This window comes from Amblyomma americanum, chromosome 9, assembly GCF_052857255.1.
Source record: "Amblyomma americanum isolate KBUSLIRL-KWMA chromosome 9, ASM5285725v1, whole genome shotgun sequence".
NCBI classification, from domain to species: domain Eukaryota; kingdom Metazoa; phylum Arthropoda; class Arachnida; order Ixodida; family Ixodidae; genus Amblyomma; species Amblyomma americanum.
Genome location: NC_135505.1, coordinates 81,153,090 through 81,174,646, shown reverse-complemented (window position 1 = coordinate 81,174,646; position 21,557 = coordinate 81,153,090). Strand labels below are relative to the sequence as shown.

The following is a 21,557-nucleotide window of genomic DNA, read 5'->3' as shown; positions in this document are numbered from 1 at the left end:
CGCAAAGATAGCAACAAGAAAAAATTTATGTGGATTAGCATAGCTAATTCAGGATATGCATAGTAAAGATGTTCTAGATGGCAATAGCTTTGAGGAAAGGAAGGGCGCATAACTGGCTCCTTGGATAGGCGGATTCCTCAATCGTGCTTTGATACAGGTGGCGGTGGTGAGAGAGAGATGCGGCCAGATTGCATTGGCGCTGACAGCGTTGTGGCTGACATGCGGCAGCGCAGCAATAGCTAAGCCGCAGCGTTCATTTGGTGATCAATCTCTCGCGATCAACCATTACCTGCTTGCCACCTCCCAGGGTGGCAGAGAGGGCGCTGCAGAACACAATCAGAGCAGGCTTTTGCAGTTGGACTCCAACGCCACGTAGATGAAAGCGAGACTCAGGTCTCCACTTATCCACGTGGCCGGTTGTGCGCCTTTCCGTTCGTGAAAATGAATGGCCTTTGCAAAGTTGCCAACGGCAATGAACTCCATGAACGCCGTCGGCTCACTTGTTTTATTTCGTATTCGAGGAAAGATAGTGGCACAGCAACCGTCCCACATATCTCGGTGGACACCCGAAACGCGCCGTAAAAGAATGGACAGAGGAGCAAGGGAAAGATGTAAGAGAAAACCGAAAATTGAAAGTTGGATTTTGAGGACAGGCGCGGCGCTGAGCACCGGCGGAACACCTGTGGCTCGGTGCTACTTGTGGTGCATGAGCAGTAGTGACTAGGGAGCGAGAGAGAGAGAAACATCCGCGGCGAGACGCGCGTTGGGTTGTCATGTCCCTCTTCGGAGCACCGCCACGGCGCAATCGCAAGTTCGCCGCCAGGAAAGCTTTCGCTTTAAAACGTCATAAACACAGGTTCATGTGTTCGCGTTTTTTCATGTTTTCGTTGTTCTCTTCATTAAGCAGAATAAAATAAAGAATTTGGTATACCATCCTCACTGCGCATTTTTTAAGCTTCACTGAGAGTGATCCATCCAGACATTGAATTCACATTTGCCTCCAGAGGAACGCGCACACAGCGAGTCTTATTTGTGGGCAGCATAAAACAGTTTTCCGCTCTCATTCCTAGGGTAGTGGTATAAAAATATTGGAGGTTTAACATAGAAAGGAGAACCCTAAAATATTATTCGTGCCATCTACCCTCTGAAAGGCGTTTTTAACTATTAAACCATTCAATATAGCCCGAGCTCTTTCAAAACCTTGCAGCGTGTTCCAAGTTCAAAAATTGAAGTATTCGATCCCATGCTTGTGATCTTCAGCAGGGACATGGAATCCGCAGTAAACTTTGGCCACTCAGTTCCATCAGGTCCAGCGGGTGCTCTGAAAATTGCATATAATATCGTTTTTAATACAAGCTACAAAAATCATATGGGGGATGGAAGATGGAATAAACGGGAAAAATTATTGTACAGCCTTTGTCAGAAGTTAAGAGCCCAGAAGCTTTTCTTCAAAGCCCTGTAGTGGGGCGCCTGTAGCGCCCCACGACACTTTTCGTACTGCCCAGCCTCGTTGGCTAGGAAATACGAAAAATGGTATCTTACCTTCAGGGGACCTTAACTGCTATAGCGGCATTACAAACCACAAGGTGAGGCTCAGAAGGCAACCACTTGAGCTCTAAACTTCTGACCAAGTGTCTGAAACGCTCTATTGCTACCACGGATGCAGGCTGGATTTGTCACAGCTGTAGTAAAAGAGGCGTCACCAAGAGATGAGAAGCTGTGCACCAAAACTTGAGCATACGCAGAATGCTAAGAAGCTTTGGACTGGATGCCACTCTTGCGAATGAGTAGAACGCAGACAGGCACTTAACGCGTTTTAGATCGGCCAATATGAGCACGTTCACTTCATGTGTGTCAGTGAGCGCGCGTCTGTTTTTCACTAAGACATATCGCTCAAATATTGCTCGTCGCTTAATTGCAGTTAGAAGTTGTAAGGGCATCAACGTGACCCTGCTTTTCTTTCAAGTAAGCGCAACCAATATCGGCTGCCAGACTGAGAAATTTATGCTTTATCTATGAGTTAAGGGGCTTTTGTCTCCTCATATCACAGTGCCGGGGCCGTATTCTAAGGGCTGTCATTTTCCGCTGTCCAGTGAAAGCCAATGGCAGGAGCCGGCCGTCTGCTGTTGACAGAGCTCTTCAACGTAGCCAGTGGCGAGATCCACTCGCCAACCACCGAATGATCGCGTCGTTTTACAAGGACACTAGAAATCCACGTGCCTACCTGAGCGAACAACGACAAATGACCAAATGAACGCTGAATTCACAGCGCAAAAAGTACAGCATATAGAAAACGACCCCTTGTGTCAACATGAACCTCGGCTCCAATGCAGAAACCCAGCGGTATACACCGGGCAAGAAAAATGGTGGGTCTCGCTTAACACTGTGCCAGGAACCAGACTGGTATTTCCTGTCCTAATATCTTAAAAAATTGCCAATATAGGTGACTGTATACTAGTGCCGGAATCCCGCTTGTAAAAGTTATGCAGTTAAAAATTTCTCGTTTGGCAAGCAGATTTCATAAAGCAACAATAGTGCCAATCACGGGTGGTTTGTTTTTTAGTGTCTCGGAAGGAACAAATTAACGATAACACAGACTGTCTCACGGACCGCTCACACCTGGCAGGAAGAGCACTACGTGTTTCTTTCGAGTGTACCGTGGAGCCGACGCTGATAACAAAACAGAGAGCTCTAATTAATACTTAAGTCAAAAAACCATTTTTACAGGCAATGAAAATAAAATGTATTCTATTCATGGCGGACAAAAAGTTTAGAATGCTAAATAGTACAGTACACGGAAAATATTTTTCAGTTTCAGAGCTAAATAAAACAGGGCAATATCTTCAAACAGTAAGTGAACTTGAGAAGACCATACAGAGCAGAAAACAAGTCACTCAGAGCTCAATCGTCACAAAATCATGTCACTAAATGATGGCAACGGCTGATAGAGCACATCGCTGCAGCAATATGACGTTTTCTTGAATTGGGCGCTGAGAATATTGCACTTATATCTGTATTGCATATTTCCCCTGGTCTTTGGGCTCGAAGAGGCACCATTAAACTGCGTTATTGTTTTCGACCGAGCTCACGTTATTAGATATTTTTGTACATATGCGTATCTCGCTTGTAAAGATATTTGAAAGCGCTACCCTACAACAACCTATAGGTTTTTGCAGTTAATATGAAAGAATCTAAAACACCCCTCACCTGCCTTTAGCAAAGTTGCTCCATACACTTATGATGTCCCTGCTGAATGGAATGTCTTCCGCGCATTCGCCTTGGCGATCGAAGGCTCTTCCAAATATCAAAGGTACGTCATCTCCATGGGTCATGCCGAACCAGGGCTGTCTTCTATTGCAACGCGACACATGGTTCATCTGGTACACGTGCACGCTGCGTTCAGACTTAGCTTCTGTGTTGGCACTGGCAATTTTTTCAGCGCTTTCAAAAGTACCGCAAACTACAACGATGTCTCCATGAGCATCAACCAGAGCTTGCCTCAGTTTGCTGTAGTCGAAATCTGTTATTTCCGCCATATAGAGCTGATGAATCAGAATTAACTGCGGAAGCGGGACGCCTTTCCACAATGTTCCTAAATAGTGAATCATTTCTGCTTTGTTGATATTTCTTGATGGCAGGACTTGGGAAAATGTATCTCTGAAAGCGTCGTAGACCATGATGCTACCTTCATTGGCAACATTTCCAATCATTACGTCTTTGTCAGAAGGAAACAAAGCGGTTCTCGGGTCAACAGGCAAAAAATGGTCTCCAAATATAGGTTTGAAGATTCCACTGCCGGCGTCTGTAAATGTTTGTTCCACTGTCGCGATCAAAGTAGCGTTTAAGTTGCGTAGGCAGCTTATAGCGTCGTCTTTTACTTCACCGCGTTCATCGTCTTTATAGCACCCAAGAACCCGAGCAAATTCTCGCGTGCTGTTGAGCACTACACTTTTATCTTGGACACGGCCTTTGTTAATTACACCGGCGCTTTGAACGATAGCTCTGCGAAACAAATCCTTGCTTCCCGGGTACAAGAGGTGATACCCAGTGGAATAGCCGCCGGCGCTGAATCCAAATAACGTGACTTCTCCTGGGTCACCACCAAAGCCTAAAATATTTTCTTGGATCCATTTCAGGGCTAACACTTGGTCCTGAAGTCCTTGATTTCCGGGAGCTTCTTGGGTGCCGCTGTACAGAAAGCCGAACGACTGAAGTCTAATGTACGGGCAAAAGTAGGGAGGGGGTAGGGAGAAGCCGAAGGGAAACAGTTAGCTTTCGTGCGTTTAAGGCTCAAGTTTCTAGTGAAGTTCAAGCGTTTTCGTAGATAACTGCCTTTCTGTAGACTAAAGGCAGTGCCTAATCTCCGGGTGTACAAAACACAACTTAACGAGAAGTGCTATCAGGAGCGTGTATCACTTCAATGCGCCTTTTTTGCAGTAGTGAAGAAAATGCGGCTGTTATAAATTGAGTCTGCTTTTTCTGAATGTGTAATCAATCTAGAATAAAACTTCGCCCAATCCACAGCTTTTTTCGTCTTCTGCCACAAAGCACAGTGCTCACAGCTCCTAAGATTGGTACCTCATTTAAATTAGGACAGGTGCCCCAGAAAAAGATATGTTTGTGGCGCAGGTGTTGAGGTTACTTCGATTTACAAATAAGAATTTCTTATAATTGCTCGTTAAGCTAAAAATAGGTTAAAATTAGATATTTATAATTCACTTTTTAGCATCTAATATGTAGCTATGAACTTATGGTTTTTGTATACACAATGAAAATTGTTTACTAAATGAAATGTTAAACATTTTTATAGTATGTATAAAATTGGCCTCTGTTTTGACACTTTCCAGACAAAAGAGACACTATAGGTTGGTGGGTGAAGCAAAATAATTTGTTTATGCAAGCTCACTGCCAAAATTCCAATCAAAGCATAAGAAAGGTGGTGTTAATGTTGTTCAGGCATTTAAAGGCTCGAGGTAATGTTTCCAAGATTACTTCCCACTATATGAAATCACTGCTCGCCTATTCAAAAAGAGGTTTTATAAGGAGTGGAATGCTGTCCAAACTGCTCGCGGGTTCCTGTCAAGCTTATGAGGGTTCCTAGCAGTCTTCATTGTTACATACGATCGCTAATTCAGGCTAGTAGCTGTAATAAAAAATTACCAAAAATACATGACGTGTGCGAAAACAGCGCATTCGTGAGCACAATAACTAGGTGATACTTCACAAATTTTTACCTCGTTGGCAGAAACATAACTGCAAGCAGACGCGAAGGAAAGGCAAACATTCGCAGTGAAAAGAAAAACAACTGCGTTCACGAATTTAATTCGCTTTGCATATACCACTTTTCACATCTCGGGTAAAAGTGCACACCATTGTTATTGTACACCTGGATATCGATATCTCGCTACGAGCGCGAAGTATATCACTTCAAAATGTCCGAGTTTGAATACAGTCCGGCAGCACGTAAAAAAAGAGCCCGTTGACCTAACAGCAATCTGCAGAATGTTTTTACACATCGTTCCGCTTTAGCTGCTTTTGCGCATAAAAGTCAATGTGACTTTGTTCTACAAGCATTGTCTACAAAAAAATGAAAAAAAGCAGCGCACAATAAGAGCCACCTTTAGTGGTCGGCTGTTAGTGGGCTTGCAGACCTTTTCTGCTTGCATTATTCAACAGCTGACGCTTGACTATCAACCTCACATTACATGCTTGAGAACTGTTCGCGAGTTCTACAACTAGGGTGCATTATCGTATCACAAAATCAAATGCGTAGTTCTATAAAAGGGATATTCTTTGGAACTACTTCTAGCATTCCTGTCAAAAAGGCTGAGATTTTGGCGCGATTTATCTTCTCGCGAGGAAATTCAAACCATTATTAAGTTGCGTGAAAATTTTCAGCATGCGCGCAAATGAGCGAAGTATACGTCTTCACATAGATCTTCATACTCGCACGTAGCTTAATTCCGTCAGCACTTCATATGTTAGCTCGGTAGGAACAATTCATTTTCATTTCCTTTCTTCTGTGGATGACCTTAGCCTAACCCGAAACAACCACACTAATGGCGTTGGTTCATTGTTTAATTCAAACACTCGTGAACACAATTTAGGTAAGGTAAGGAAATTTATTCTAAGCAAAAGTGCTTCCCCGTAGTGTTCGTTTGTGCGGCGGCTATGCGCGTAGTACTCCGAATGTTAATGTGACAGCAATAAAGACCTCATGAACAAAAAATCCTGTGTTGTGGTCGTCAATAACTTTGGTGATTAGTCGAGCTGACGCTGTCATCGGTTGTAAAATTCACTGAGTGTTTGTGCCTGTTTTGAAGTGATCCGCTCCCATGACGTGCGAATAGCCAAACTGTCACCACCCTCCGCCGCCTCTCTTCTGTCTCTTTGTGCAGCCGAGAAAAAACGGTGTTTTGGTCTGCCGTAATAGTCACGGATTGGCCGAGACAGCTATAACGTCATCATGTCATTTGACGTGACACCGGTCACACCCGTCCGCTCCCACGGACGGCAAGCAGAAGCCTCAAATTGCAAAATATCCGGAGTTGTGGTTTGTCCTTAAATTCGTTTATAGGTCGAACCGGCGTAGTGTTCAGTCATAAAATTACCTGACGGGTTTAGACAAATTAGGAATTCTTCAGGTCAGCTGAAGTTCCACCTGCAGCCCGCCACCTGGAAACTTCCGCACCCTACCCCCCTTCGCCGCCCGCTGTCACTATACAGCCCCGTGCATAATCGGAAACAGAAGCCTCAAAGCGTAAAGAAATGCAACGTGCGATAGGCCATCAAATTCACTCAATTAAATGAGATCGCATACCTCACACGTAAATTAAATTACCGTGCTTGTAGTTTTAAATCCTGACTGTTATGCACGCATATCGCAAAATACCTGACGTTGTCGGCAGCGTCCGTGTCGGCTCATTGCTCGTAAAATCACAAAATATTCCCAGAGGAGCAACCTGGGGCCACCGAGGTCACGGATCTTGTGACATAATCATAGCCTGCCCTTCGCATTATGAGGAAAGTGGCCACCGTTGCAAGTGGACGTTAATATGACTGGTCGCGGAGGTTTGCTCGAGATGAGCAACCCTAACAAGCCCAACCGGTGGCAGCACTTGCCGTCGCAGGGCAGTGGTGCATCGTTTAATCGCTGCACCACTGCGTCGAGAGTACTACTCCAAGCTATTATAAATACAATGTTAAAATTGCACATTCCGTATAAAACGGCATTAACTCATGATAGCTATCGCGTAGTACCGTTAAAGCGGAGATTAAGCGTCCATTCCTGTTTTTTTATGATTTCGAATGCTGCAAGACTATTTGAAACCAATATACCCTACCTGTAAGCAATGGTAACTACGACCACTTCTCCCAAAGCAGCCAAGTTGCTGCCGTCTTCCAACCTCATGGCTGCAGAACCGCTTTCAAAGGAACCTCCGTGTAACCAGGCCATAACAGGTAGCCGTGCCGAAGTATTCAACGTTGGTGTCCATATGTTGAGATAAAGACAATCCTCGCTTTTTGGTTGATCTGTAGCAGTACGCAAGAGAAAGAGCTTAACAAGTTACCCAATTAAATTTTACGAAATCAAGGGCACATTTGGTAGCTATCCTAGGATGTTGAAAAATATCCACAACACCTGCCAATTATTCAACTGTACCACCTTCCCCTTCATTTGCTAGCGGAATCGAGCTACAGAAATTCTCAGCAGCCAAGACTATATAATGCAGATATGTAAACGAATTGCACTTTATTTACGGCTACCTTCAATAAGTGCGCAGTGTATGCCCTCACCAGGGTCCATGCAGTTGAAGTGGGTATACTGCAAACTTGCGTAGTTGTGCCTGTCACTACTATAGAGAATGAAAACACACAGGCCCAGAAATGAAGACTCGTGACCATAGAATAGAATAAAGAAATAGCCAAAACACTTCAGAGAGATGAGCAGAATGCTTGAGTAGCTGTTCCTTTTTTTTTTTGTTTTGAGCAGCCATCGAATAGTGCGTTTTAAACCAAATGCTGGGATTCATTGAACTGGATTGGCTTTTGGGTTAGAAATAGGCATATGCTAATCACAATTACGGCATCATAAAATTACAGAACAATATATATATATTACTGGGTTGGCAGAGGGCGCAATGTAAAAACAGCATGAGATAAAACAGCAGGCGTCAAAACAGCGCACACAAAAGAGCACAGCGACAAAACAGCACAGTGGAAGAACGCCACAGCGGCACAACGGCACAGGGAAAGAACAATATGGCGACAGAACAGCACAGCGAAAAAACAGCACGCGTCAAAATAGCGCACCGGACAAAATGGCACAGCGACAAAACAGCGTAGCAAAAAAAAAACAGCACGACAACAGAAGTGCACGGGGAAAAGCAGCACGACGAAAAAACAGCACGTCGGACTACGGTGCCGTGCTGCTGACAAGGTGAACTATCATAGCCGTAACCGCAAACGATTAATCACAACCCATGCAGGAAGCGGGCTCAGGAGCTAGCGAGTGCTCGTTTCACAGAATCGATAAATAAAACTGTGAGGTAAAAATCGCGATCTCAAAATTTTCCTTTTTTATAGCCTGTAATGGAATGAATAACCCTGAAGGACTAGATCTAGAAGCATCGATTTGCGGGTTTACCATCTTCGTGCTGAATTACGGGAAATACGCCCGACGGAGAGCTCTGGGTGTACTAGAAGTTCTCATTCTTCAAAATTTTCGCTGTAGTCAACTGAATCCGGCAGTTTGGTTTGTAGCGAGCTACAGGGCCATCGAACACTCAAAATATTCAGTATCCGATGCTTATTTTTGAAGAAAGCAGGGTTGCCCGGGCTGACATTTAGGGTTGTTTGAGCTATTTGAGTTCACAACCGACCTACACTTCAACATGAACAGTAACTTGCAAACAGATAGCATCTTTTTAGACTTTGCCAAAGCATTTTATCGGGTAGCACATTGCCGACTAATATGTAAACTTTCTGTGCTCAATTTAAAATCTTTACCTCGGTCATGGGTCCTAAAATTTCTTTCTAATCGCCAGCAGTTCACCGTTGTCAATAATTATTCCTCTCCTCTCTCCGACGTTACATCGGGCGTGCCGCAAGGAAGCGTCCTCAGTCGATTACTCTTCTTAATTTACATTAATGATCTGCCAATAAACATCTCATCTTGGATACGCACATTTTCGGACGACTGCATTATTTATCGACCAATAAATAGTACTACTGACCACCTTGCATTTCAAACTGACCTCGATCGCATTAACTACTGGTGTAAAACGTGGCTAATGAGTTTAAACGTTTCTAAGTGTAAGATAAGTTATTTTAGTCGAAAATCAGTCAGTTCGGATTTTCTCTACCGCATTAATAACAATACATTGGCTCAGACTACGCAGTATAAGTATCTAGGCGTCCATCTCACCTAAACCTTCTTGGCCGGAACACATAACCACCATTTTCGCTAACGCTTCCCGTTCACTTTGTTTCCTTCGCCGTAACCTGAAATGCACTACTCCTAACGTGTGTGAACAAGCCTAGATTACTTTTGTCAGACCGCAGCTAGAGTACGCTTCATCCATATGGTCATCTCATCAAAAATATCTCATAGAGAAGTTGGAAGCTTGTCCAGAATAGGGCTTGTGGTTTCATTTCGCAAAATTACAGTTTTCAGTCCAGTGTATCCCAACTAAAGAGCGAAATTTCGCTCCATCCGTTGCAAGCTCGTCGCGACATTGCCCTTTTATCAATCTTTCACAAATACGTCCATGCCACTGATTCACCGCCAGCAGGTCTACAATGTCCCTCCTACTTATCAAATAGATTACATAATAACAACACCTATGTCTGCATTTATGGCAACACCCATAATTTCATCTCATTACTCCCGCGTGCCATCCGTCTCTGGAATGAGTTTCCGGACTGCTTCGCCCTGCAGGGTAATCATGACACCTTTCGCAAACATCTACTCAAGCACTTCATTGATAACGATTAGCACGTCATTTACATTGTCACGATTAATGTAATTTCGTTTTCAGCTGCTTGAGACTATTGCCTGTTTGGTTCCGTTGATGCGCAACCTTCCTCCTGTATGCCTGATAAAGTTCCTCTTGCTTTTGTAAAACGTTTTGTACAGTTCTCCTATTTTTGTTACATGACGCGCAGTTGTTTTTTACTTTTATCGCTTTTTGTGAATTGCGACCATGTATCCTATCTCACCTGTGTTTTCTGTTTTGTTGCATTTTACTAGGTTTTATTACTTGCAACCTATTTTACACATACTTCTGTATTTGACCCCTTTACACAATGCCTCCCCGGGGACCTGTAAGGTATCTGTAAATAAAAAAAATAATATATTCTTTCACAGAATGTGCGTCAATACAGCTAGCGTCATGAAACCCAGCGTCAACAGCAATTGCACTAGGATAAACTACCTGGGGCACTTGACCTCAGGACGGTTGTCCGGCCCATTTTATCTCTCACTTTTCCAGATTGGTCTTACATATAATACAGAAAGAAACTAGATCATTGCCAGCGTAATGAAACCCCGCGGCAACAGCAAGTGCACTAAGATAAACAAACTGGGGCACTTGACCGCAGAGCGGATTCCCGGGCATGTTATCTCTCAGTTTCTGAGATTCCTCATAGATATAATACAGAAAATACTGTCTATCATTGAAGCCAAACAAGAAAGGACTACTTAACTACTACTTCTGACAAATTCCCCGTTCAAGCACCGCTGTTACCCATCATGCACAAAGTTGTCCCGTGTGGAAACTTTAGCGTCACATATAAATAAATAAGCAACCCTATTACTCAACGAATGATCCTGCCCTATTTCTTAATGAACCAGCAAAATGAGCACTCACTAACTCCAAAGGTTCCTGCCGCATATTTTGTGATTTACCCTTTGCGGTTATAGCTATGACAGGTAATCCCTCCAGCAGCCACAACGCACTCCGATGTGCTGTTTGGTCGTCGTACTGTTTTTCTTCGTGCTATTTTGTGGTCATCCTGTTTTTTGGTTTGCTGCTTTGTTGCTGTGCCATTTTGTCTGGTGTGCTGTTCTGACGCGTGCTGTCTTTTACCTGTGCTGTTTTGCCGCAATGCTGTGTTTTCCTTGTGCCGTTTTGTGGCTGTGTCGTTTTTCCCTGTGCTGTTTTGTGCTGTGTTGTTTTGTTCGCTGTTTTGAGACATGCTGTTTTGACGTGTGCTGTTCTTTCGTTTTTCCTTGGCAGAGCACCTCCGCATTTTTCAACATAAAATATTTCATACTTTGGCCTATGTCAGATAGCTACAAATAACTGTCAATTTTTATGCTCATTTTATCCATAAGTAAATCCTCGTATCTTGCGACAAACGCTCTTTGATTTTATATAGGCCGCAGGCACCAGGCTTGTAGCTTTTGTCCTTACCCAGCCAGTCGAGCAGGTCATGAATATTTTCTCATTATACGGCGGACCGGAAAAAATAGTCTCTTTTTCTATTGGTCTTTCAATAACACAGATGAAGATTACTGTACGGCGCATGCTAGGCTGAAGAAAACGTTTGCCTTCTCAACTATCACTAACCGTCTCTGAAGAGTTTCCTGTCCAAGAAAATGAAAGCGTTTCAATATCCCATTCGACCTCCTAAACTTAAGCTGAGGACTACGAGTAATCCCCCTTTCCTTTTCTTGCGCTAGCGCAACGCTTGTCACTAGCGAAAAAGCAGTTATGTGTCCTAGTGAGGTGCCGTGGTGAACAAGGAAAGCCGCTTCGGCGGCAGCTCCATCATCGTGGAAAGGCGAAAAGCCATTTTCTTTAAATGGCAATTGCGAAGACCGGGAGGCCGCCAACGTTCATGTTCAATATTCAATGTGGTAGGAATGAAGGACCGCAAGTACGCTGTACTGGGTCAGCATTTTCGCTAGCAGCGATTAAGAAGGCCGTTGTTGTTTCGTAGCTGACAAGTGAGAGACCGGGAGGCCGTAGCCATATTCGTAACTGGCCATTGGAGGAGCAGGGAAAGTGCGGCCATTTTTATGACCGACCATTGATACCGGGAGGCCGCTGCCATTTTCGTAACCGACTACTGAGGAAGCCTACCGCCATATTGAGTATTGCTTCGGGAGGCCAATGGGTCATTTTTGGCGATGATGTTTGAGAGTTGAATTGAGGAACGGTTGTACTAGAGAAATAAAAGCTGTGAACAAGATTGGTGACAAGAATTGAAAAAAAAATGTCGAACTAGACTACTGAGACAGGGGAGCGCTTGACGCAAGACAAGGGAACAACCCCACATAGAAACACTACGTGACACGAGCGCAAACTTTCAACTGAGTTTATTTTTCTCATGGCGCATATTTATACGCATCTAATTTTTAGCCGGTCATTTGTAAAATTCATTACTTGCGAGGATAGGTTGTATCTCGCATGGTTTACGATTACCAAGCTATCTCGGCTGGTTTTAACGGTTTTATGTTTGTTTGTCCCAAGATTAGATGCCTATAAATAAGCGCCATGTCGAAAATAAACTCTGTTGAAAGCTTGCGCTCGTGTCTTGTTGTGCTCCTATATGGTGTTCCCTTGTCTTCAATCTAGCGCTCCCCAGTCTCAATATGCACGACCAACAAGCCCCCTACAAAGCTTTACGAACGCGACGCAAGGGGTTTTCCGGCATTCATGCGCCTGAGCCTTTCTTGCAGAGACCGGGACGCCCGGCACTGCCTTGGATAGAAAGATTTGAAATTTATTCCACATTATCTGGTTGCTCTTCGGCATCACCTAAAAACAATAAATCGTTGTTGATATACAATTCAGGAGACGAGGGGCACAGATTTCATTTTGCACGCATTACTTGCAACCGGAGATTGCGTCGCATCCAGAGGCAGCAGCGTCCACAGAAACTCGAGATGCTGCGCCAGATCGGTATCAGGCTGCTGTAACATTACTTGCACAAGAGTTTTCTGTGTTGACAAATTTGTTGTAGAACGACGTAAATTCTACAATCGCGCGCAGCAGCCATATAAGGCGGTCCCAGAAAACATAGCCGCACTCCGCACTCCGAGGCAAACACGTCCAATTTTGCGTCCCCAGATGAAGCATTGAGAGGCAGGCTCGTGACCGGTGTCTCATAGCTACATGTCCGCGAACGCCTTTCGTTAGAACGATCTCGTATCTCCTTTTCCACAGCTGCGAATAATTCTCTGCTGTATGAGCAAAACGGCTCGCGACGCTCAAGATGTCGTCGCACTAATACAGGAAGCAACATACTTATTGCCTCAATTTCGTTTACAGCAACAAGGTACACCATCGTTGCCACAAGTTAATCCGCAAATTCAAGGGGAAATTTCGCCTCTTCGTCAAGTTGGTCCCATACGTCAAGAAACCATGCCCGCGTTTCGTCAAACTTACACGCAGCCTTCTACTACATCTCAAGAGCGGCAATACGCCATGCGTCCACAAGGTCCAGGATTTTGAAGACGCCCGGCGCAACAATGCATCTTCGATACCCCGGTCTTAAGAAGCTAGAACTCGCTTTACCATTTCTTCACGGCCACCAGCTGGGCAATGCATGTCGTCCCACCTCCGCAGTTATGTGAGTGATATAACAGTGAGCGGGTGTTGATGTGCCTTCTTGCACAAGTGCTCAGTGTTCATGTGATATATCTGTGGGCAGGCAAGATGTGCCTCCTACCTTGCGTGCCATGTATTCAGTGCTGCCTGGTGAAAGTGGACCAGCCCCAGCTGTTTCGCGTAGGAACACACGCCGACGGCAGCCTTCAGAACCTGGATTGGGGACGTCTACTAAGGAATCCAGTTTGACACCGGAGGAACCGAAAAGGAACCATCGCCAGCCATAATGGTTTAGGAATATGTTCCCCAATAACATGTCTTGCATTCTTCTCCCTCGGCTACGAATGTGCATTGCATTGAGATTTCAATTCTTCGGTAACGTAATTCTAACTTTCGTCATGAAATGGAACCGTGTATTTAACATGCGTTTCAACATCATTTCTGTCGTTCGCAGTTTCTCCTTCCCAACAGCTATTGCGTGAGAAGTGAACGTGATATATTTCAGTGCATAAGGTTATACCGATATAATGAATTGACGTGCTTCGATATTTCTTTTGTTGGGTTCTCAGGATTATTCAGTATAATATTATGAGGTTGCATTTCTCAACAAGACCATTCTTCTAAATTAAATTCTAATATGATAAAAATATTGCTCAACTGTTCAGAAATAAGTGCTATTTTTCAGGCTACTATACATATCGCAAAAGATTCTTGGGGAAGACGATTTGAACGAAGTGTCTCGGAGGTGCGCGTGTTCTGGGCTTGGGTGCTCTGTCCTCTGCTCGGGCCCGGTGCTCTCGGCCTGTCTGCTGTGCCCGGGGCGTTCTTGCGTCGATATTTCCTTTTCTTCTTGCTGACAGATTCACTTAGTACTGTTTCATGTCACACATATTGTGAATGCTATTACCAGCAAAATAATTGCATTTCAGTCAGAATCGTATGACTTCTTTTCAAGATGACTTGCTTTTCTTTCGTATGTTTTTTCTGGTCTAGTAAAATTGGTTGACGTCCATATATGTATATTCCGGTTCAGTAAAGCTCGCCGATGTTCTATGGTTGTGTGGATCTTAGGTTTTCATTGAGTAGGGTGTTTCTTCCGGTCAATTAAACCTAGCCGATTTTCTAAGGTAATTTCATAAAAACTTTAACAAGGAGCATTTTTAAAGATATCATTTTATTTGGATGAAGGAATCACTGTTTATAGGGATACCCATGAGCAGATTTCCTTGGGACGCTAAGGGAATAGACAATTCATCCAAACCTTAATGATATCACGTGAGCTCCGGTGTCTGACGTTATTATCAGCCTTCAGTGATGCTGCACTAGCTGCATATGTTAAGCATACTTGAGCATTTACCTTCCCAGGCATTGAAGACTTCTGATTATTTCTGAAGAAAAGAGCGGAGAAGATATATTTCGGATACAAATTTTCAGGGCTCTCTATGAAGTATTCATTTTTTTTTTGCTATATTTCAGATATTCATTGGTTTGACGGAGTGCATTTTTGTAAAATGTTATTTTTTTTTCTTTTTGTTTGATTGAAGTGTTCATTGATTGTTCTTTTGGGAAGAAATAAGTAATTTTGTTTTCCGATTCAAAGCTTCCATAAGAGTAAGCTTGTTTCTGTGTTGATATATTTGTTGATGTTTTATTTCTGTAACTTCGCATTCCAAATTTTCTATTCAATTTGAATTTTTCACCAATGTTTTGCTTTTCCCCGAACGGAGGGAATATGTTGTGTCCTGGGTTTCAGTCTCAGTTTGGTTCTACTTGGATTGATTTTGGCCTTAGTTATGTGCATTTTTACTTGAGTAGTGACTTGGATTAGACTCAATTTGGTTCTACTTGGATTGAATTTGGCCTTGGTTATGTGCATTTTTACTTGAGTAGTGACTTGAATTATCACTTGATTGTTTTTCAGAAACCCCATCCCGCCATGAATAAAACGACATTTGTCATTCGTCATGTAATTCTGTGTTACGACTCACTACTTGTGCGGCCCTCCCGGCCGGCTCCGCAGTAAGTAACCTGTACGCAAGGTAATTATAATTTTGTTAGCGCACGCGCGTCTATTTAGTGCAATAAAATAAATCGCAGGGCAGCCTTTTTAACACCATTCACTGCGAATCTGGGGCCAAAGTACATAAGGCTCTCAATCAAAAGACATTCTCAAAGCCGTGTTCCTATTGGCTGACCTTGACCACTGTCAACGCGTAGTCAGGGCTCACAAAAAGAACGGATCTTTGAGACTGTTTCCAAGTTAACATCAAACTGACAAAACCATATAATTTTGCTCCAGGCTGCTTTTTTCAGATATTTGGCTCCATGAACCTTTTCAGTAATGTACCTTTGAGGCAATGGAAGTTTTAGATTCTCAGCCTTATGCTTAGAGAAGTAGAGAACATCTCACATCTCACGCAATGTCAAGTGTCTGCTAAACGTCTTCGGTTGGTTTATCCCAGTACCGAAGGTACAATCTTGTTCAAATGTCTTTAGGCCAAAGGCTTTTCGCTTCTGCCTCATAACGAGCTATTACGGCACTATTGAAGACCGAATGAACTTGAAATGCTAGCAGAAGGTTTCTTCATGCAGTAGAGCAGGTTCCTCCTGGACTTGTGTTTTTAATGATCAGCTACACGCCGAATACCAGGAGCATTCATTTCTCTGCAGCTGGATGTTGTGACCTTAAGACTTTTGAGCAAGGCTGTACTTGTTGACATCATGAACTTTACCCCATAAAGTTTCCTCTCTCCTGCTACTCCAAGAGCCTCGACAGGTTGCTTAGAAAAGTAACTAAATTGGCACTTTGGCACTCCTACCTTTTATTTTCACGAAATGGTGTTTTTCGTTTTTAAATGACGGGTTCAGGAACCATTTGCTTTTGGTAACTACCTAATTTAATATTTGTCATCACTGCTAGTCCAATTTCACGAGGCCGACAACTCAATTTATTCCTAAGTAATCTTATTATATTCAGAGAAATGTTTTTGGATATAAGATACTATACGGGCACCTCGATGGCACTTTTCTTTGGTGTGAGGTCAGTCCATGAAGCCAATGATGAATTGTCCCCATTATACTATATATAGCCAGCAAGAAACCTTCTCTAGAACAAAAATCTTTTCTCCCAAATTCTCCGCGCTTGTTAGTCTTTGCGAAACAGCACAAGGTGTGCGTTCTGAAACGACACCGACGAATTTCTCTGCTGCCACGCTGTCACGTAAAACAAAAAATTACGCACACTTTGCGACATAATCACTTCTAGCTCTAGACTGTTGCCTAACAATGTCTGCAGTGCCGTGCAGAACATAGTTGGACAAAACAGATGAGAAAATCAAGTATAACGATGGCAAGAATATTTGATGCGCAAAATAATAATTATAACTACCTCTTCACGCGCTCGCTTTGCTGTACTATAGCTGCTAGCTGCAAATATCGTGGCAATGGCAAGCACCACTTTGTTGATATTGCGACAGTAGTATTTGAGTTCTAAAGTCCTCGTATGCAAAATTGTTTGATCTTCAAAAATATACAAACTAAAGACCAAAAAAGTATAGTTCTACAAGCCTCTGAGACATTGACAACGTAAAGGATAGCGCTTTAGACGACAAAAGTTCGCGACAAGACACAGTTTTATGAATGTACATATGCACAAAGGACTGCAGTAAATGTATTTAAATATATCCCGCCAGAAATCCGAACCATTTATCTGACGTCCTACGGGACCACATAGCCTACTTCGAGCTGTCAGAGAATTGCCCTTTGTTTCGCTCGGTAATTGCATAAAATCCAGGATAAAACATACCGCACATGCTCTGCTGACATCCTGAGCACGCGTACTGCTGCTCATATGAGAAAATATGTGTTTTATATATTATAATTTTTATTCATTGCAAATAAAACCTGTGTACAAGTGCTAAAATAAAGTTGAAATTCAGCTCTAACGAGGAAAAGTCCTGATATATTTGATATCTGTCCCATATGCCCAATCATTTTGAGAGATACGCCAAGGAAGGCTTCCAAACGGCCAAGCCAGCGCATATCTTATTATGTGGCGATGTATCGTAATCTTCATTCGGTTTGAAACAGAAAACAAATTGAACAAGGGGCATGCAAGGAACGTAAGTCTCCCCACAATCGCTTTGGGGAGCTTACGAAGAGTTTGGACGGGAAGAGCACCCTGTGTCTGACAATTCTCTTTGGCGGCAGCGCCTGCCATAGGAGAACATTGGCGCACCGCTTAACGGCAGCACCTCAGCTCCAGGAGTGGTATCAGGATTCTCAGTGATCTATCATTGTAAAGTAGATAATGACGAATTGCGCAGAAATTGGCATTAAACCACCAATGCTTTTCTGTCACATTCTTGAAGCGAAGCTTAAGCTTCCGCTCGATTTGTTGCGCGTCGGCACTATGGCCACCACTCTCCGATTTCGCCTTTGTCTGAAGCCTGCTTGACCTTGAAAATTGAGCCTCGAAACGAAACCGAAGTGAAAATTATAATGCTAGCCTACCTAATTCGCATTTCGCCTAATCACGTTAAATTATCTGTAAATTTTTTAAAGACACGGACATCGTACCTCGCAGCTGCGTATTCCTCTCGCTCCAACTAAAATATCTAGTAAGCGGAGCCGACATTCTGTCCTACAACCTCTTATTCACCACCCAAGCCAAGAACCAATCAACCCTGCGCGACGGTAAAAGGATTCAGATTGTGCTTTTCAAGCACTTTTTTTTGTTCGTATCTTTATGTTTACCCTCACAGCGCAACTCTGCTAGATATGCTTAACGTCTGTGTTCTCTGTAATGTGGGTATATGCTAATGAACCCTAGATTTTTAAAATTAATTTTGATGCCCTCAAATATGAGCCCCTTATACACCGTGTTTTTTTTTTTTTAGGGGACGCTGATTTCCAGAATGTAAACTAAACAGGCGGCAAACGAAAGAAACAAAATGCGCATAGGTTAGGCTATGGTGTGTAAGGTGCATTGAATAACGTGAAATGGAAGTGTATTGGTTCGGTTCATCCAGTTTGACGTCCCAAAGCGACTCAGGCTATGAGGGAGGCTGCAGTGGAGGGCTGCAGATAATTTCGACCACCTGCAGTTCTTTTAACGTGAGCTGACAGCGGAGAGTACGCGGGCCTTTAGCATTTCACCCCGACCGAAATGCAACTCCTGCGGCCGGGTTCACATCCACCTCTTTCGGTTGAACAGCACAGCACCATAACCACTTAGCCACCACGGCGGCAGCTGGGCGTGGAGAGGTGTGGCATCATGGCAATGTGCACAGAGCTCTTGCAAGTGGCGAATAGTTGACACACGTTGAGATGCCCTATCGTGAAGTCCCTACGCAAGCGCTCAAAGCGTTCAAGTTGCTGTAGCATATATTTAGGCTCGAACCACAGACAGCCCCACAAGGAGCTCGAGTGGCCGAACGGCCTCCCGCCAAGAAGCGCAGGTAATCGGCCCAATATTGGAAATGTATTGGCAAGTGTTTTCTGCACTTCCCGGGCGGCTCAGCAGTGCGCGTGGATGGTCCGGGTGGAGCTGAATCTTCCAGTAAAAGCTTCCGTAGCCGCTTTAGATTTTCACGTGAAGCGCAGGCTTCACCTGGCGGCGGCGACGCTTGGTCTGGCCGCTACGCAGATCAGCATTAAGCTGGATGCCTCAATGTTGAGCGCGCGAGGACCGACAGCCACCGCTGCTGTTTCAACTTTTTCCTCCGGCTGCAGCTGCTGCAGCTTCAATTCTGTGATGGCCATCTTCGAGAAACTATGCCCCATATTTGTGCGCCTCGCACATCCTTCCCTGGATTCGTGCCGAATGGTCACCTACGTCCGCCATAGTGGCAACCCGTAGCGATAGTGCAGAAATAATGGCGGAGCTATGAGTGGTTCCTTTCTGGAATGACTCCTGCAAAAAGCTTTCGATCTAAAAAGCATAGAGCATCACGCCCTGCTTCTAGCACAGCTCTGCTGCAGTTCAGAAGCCTCTTCCTTCTCTCTCACACAAAAACTTCGATATTATAAAATATTTTTGCTGTTGATAAGGGTGCCTCTAATTGCAATGAATATCTGCTCTGAATAAATGACCGCTGTATCAGATTGTTGCAGTGATAGTACACGCACCGCTATTTCGCTCGCACTGTCTTAGTCCGGGATACTGTCTTTAACAAGTCTACAGTGCAGGTTATTATAAAAAGAAAAAACTTTAGAGTTAATTTTGTCTCGAATATCAGCTCACTTCACATCCCCCATCTTTGGCTTTTATTCGTGTTTTCAGAACTAAATTAGTTGCTCATATATAGAGCACAAGCTGGTTCCATGTAAGAAAATAAATGCAAACTAAAATACTTCTCTTCGTAGGAATAAAGTTGCTAATGAAATCAATTGTGTTTAAATTTTAACAGCACATGCGAGAAGATGACGCATGTGCCTTCCTGTTCCCAGAAGAACAGCAACATGAGGGGTCTGCTGATGAAGGCCATGTCGGTCTTTACATTAGGCAAAAAAAGCGTTCTTTAAACTGAGTGTTGAGATGGCGAGGCGAGTGAGTTGAACATACAGACTGCATTCAGACCAAACAAATGGTGTAAGAAGAAAAAAAATGGGCTTTAAAATTAATGTGCGGATTCTCTTAATAAGATTAAGCCATCTGAACAATAAAAGCGATTAGTGCTTGCAATATTAGGTAACGCAGATTTTTGTCCTTAGCAATGCCGTAATCAAAAAGCGTATTTGGATAGAAAAGACCTGAGACCAATTAAAAAAATACATGTAGACGATGCATCAAACGCAACAAGGGCTACTCTGATACTCACGATATGGAACCCACAGTAAGAGTCTCGGTTGGAATACGCTGATCTGCATGCATGAAGGTGGCATCTGGGTTGCGTCGCGCACATTGTTACCCCATGGCTTCACAGGTTGCGGCTTCTTGTAACGCAAGTCTCCTATCGGTGGCTGGGCAAACGGGATTCCGGTGAAGACGTGGACATTGATGCCATCGGCGGCCGTGATTGTTGCGCCACGTATCTTACCAGCAGCTACAGAAATCACGGGATCACTCTCAGCAGCGTTTTCAGCATTGCCCGGGTTTTCTGCGAGATTATAGGAGGCAAGAAGAGTGAAGAAAGCAAAACACGAAATGAGGCCTGCAACTGCTGACATCTTTTAGAAAGAATAGTGCGGTGGAACTGCTGAGGCTGGGAAGAATGCGAATCGAATGTTTATAAGCAATCAATGCCGGAAAGACGGCACCTGCGTTATGGGTGGTTGACCAAGAAGAGTGATGTTTCCTGTTGAACTTTGTTCTGTTGAAAGCTTCATGCTTGTTTTAAAGTTTACAGCGCTTTCTTTAGCCACAACATGCCTGTAACAGGAGCTCCTACGCGCTCGTTGCTGATCTGACCTGCCCCAGAGGCCCCAGTTGTAAACAGTCGAAACATAAAACCCATAGCTGTATTTCGTCAAGCACCGAAGCTTCTTAAGAAGAAAATTGTGAACAGATGCTAAAATGAGTGCAATTTGAGTTACATATGCTCTGCATAGAAGCTGAAAAGCATTGTCCTGAAGACGATCAATGAATGGTATTTACATATCTCTTACAGTCTGTACTAAGGCTGTGAAATAATTAGTACTTACGCTCCTGGGGCAATTCTGAAGAGAGGAGCTGGCAGGTGCTCCCATAACTGTAAATCACATCACCGCGCACTATCGCTCGAAGAACACCAATTTTTTTATGATTGAACACATATTTTTGCGCTATTAGAGTTTAAAAACGCGAAGAAACCAGCGTTTGCAATGTGTTTTTGCGAGAAAAAGTAAAAGTTTATTCCTTTTACTGAACGTAATTAGTGAAAGCTTCCATTCGAGTGACGCACATTGCACAAGTGCACTCATGTACCAGCTAACTTCACATGACGAAGCTTGCGGCCAAGACTACCGGAGGTTACGTGCTACGAAGCTATGAACCGATTAAGAGAAAAACATCAGCCG

The 21,557-nt window shown here is 43.7% G+C and overlaps 1 protein-coding gene across 1 annotated transcript; it reads right to left on the bottom strand.

Annotated features, from left to right (window-relative positions):
- Positions 1 to 1,173: 1,173 nt before the first annotated feature.
- LOC144103459 (acetylcholinesterase-1-like) lies at positions 1,174 to 21,016 on the bottom strand. The gene is made up of 5 exons (XM_077636170.1): positions 20,971 to 21,016; positions 20,381 to 20,659; positions 7,344 to 7,533; positions 3,208 to 4,215; positions 1,174 to 1,321 (listed from the first exon to the last, which is right to left on the bottom strand). Exons 1-5 carry the CDS (start codon positions 21,014 to 21,016, stop codon positions 1,174 to 1,176), a joined length of 1,671 nt encoding a protein of 556 aa, XP_077492296.1.
- Between the last annotated feature and the right edge of the window lie 541 nt (positions 21,017 to 21,557).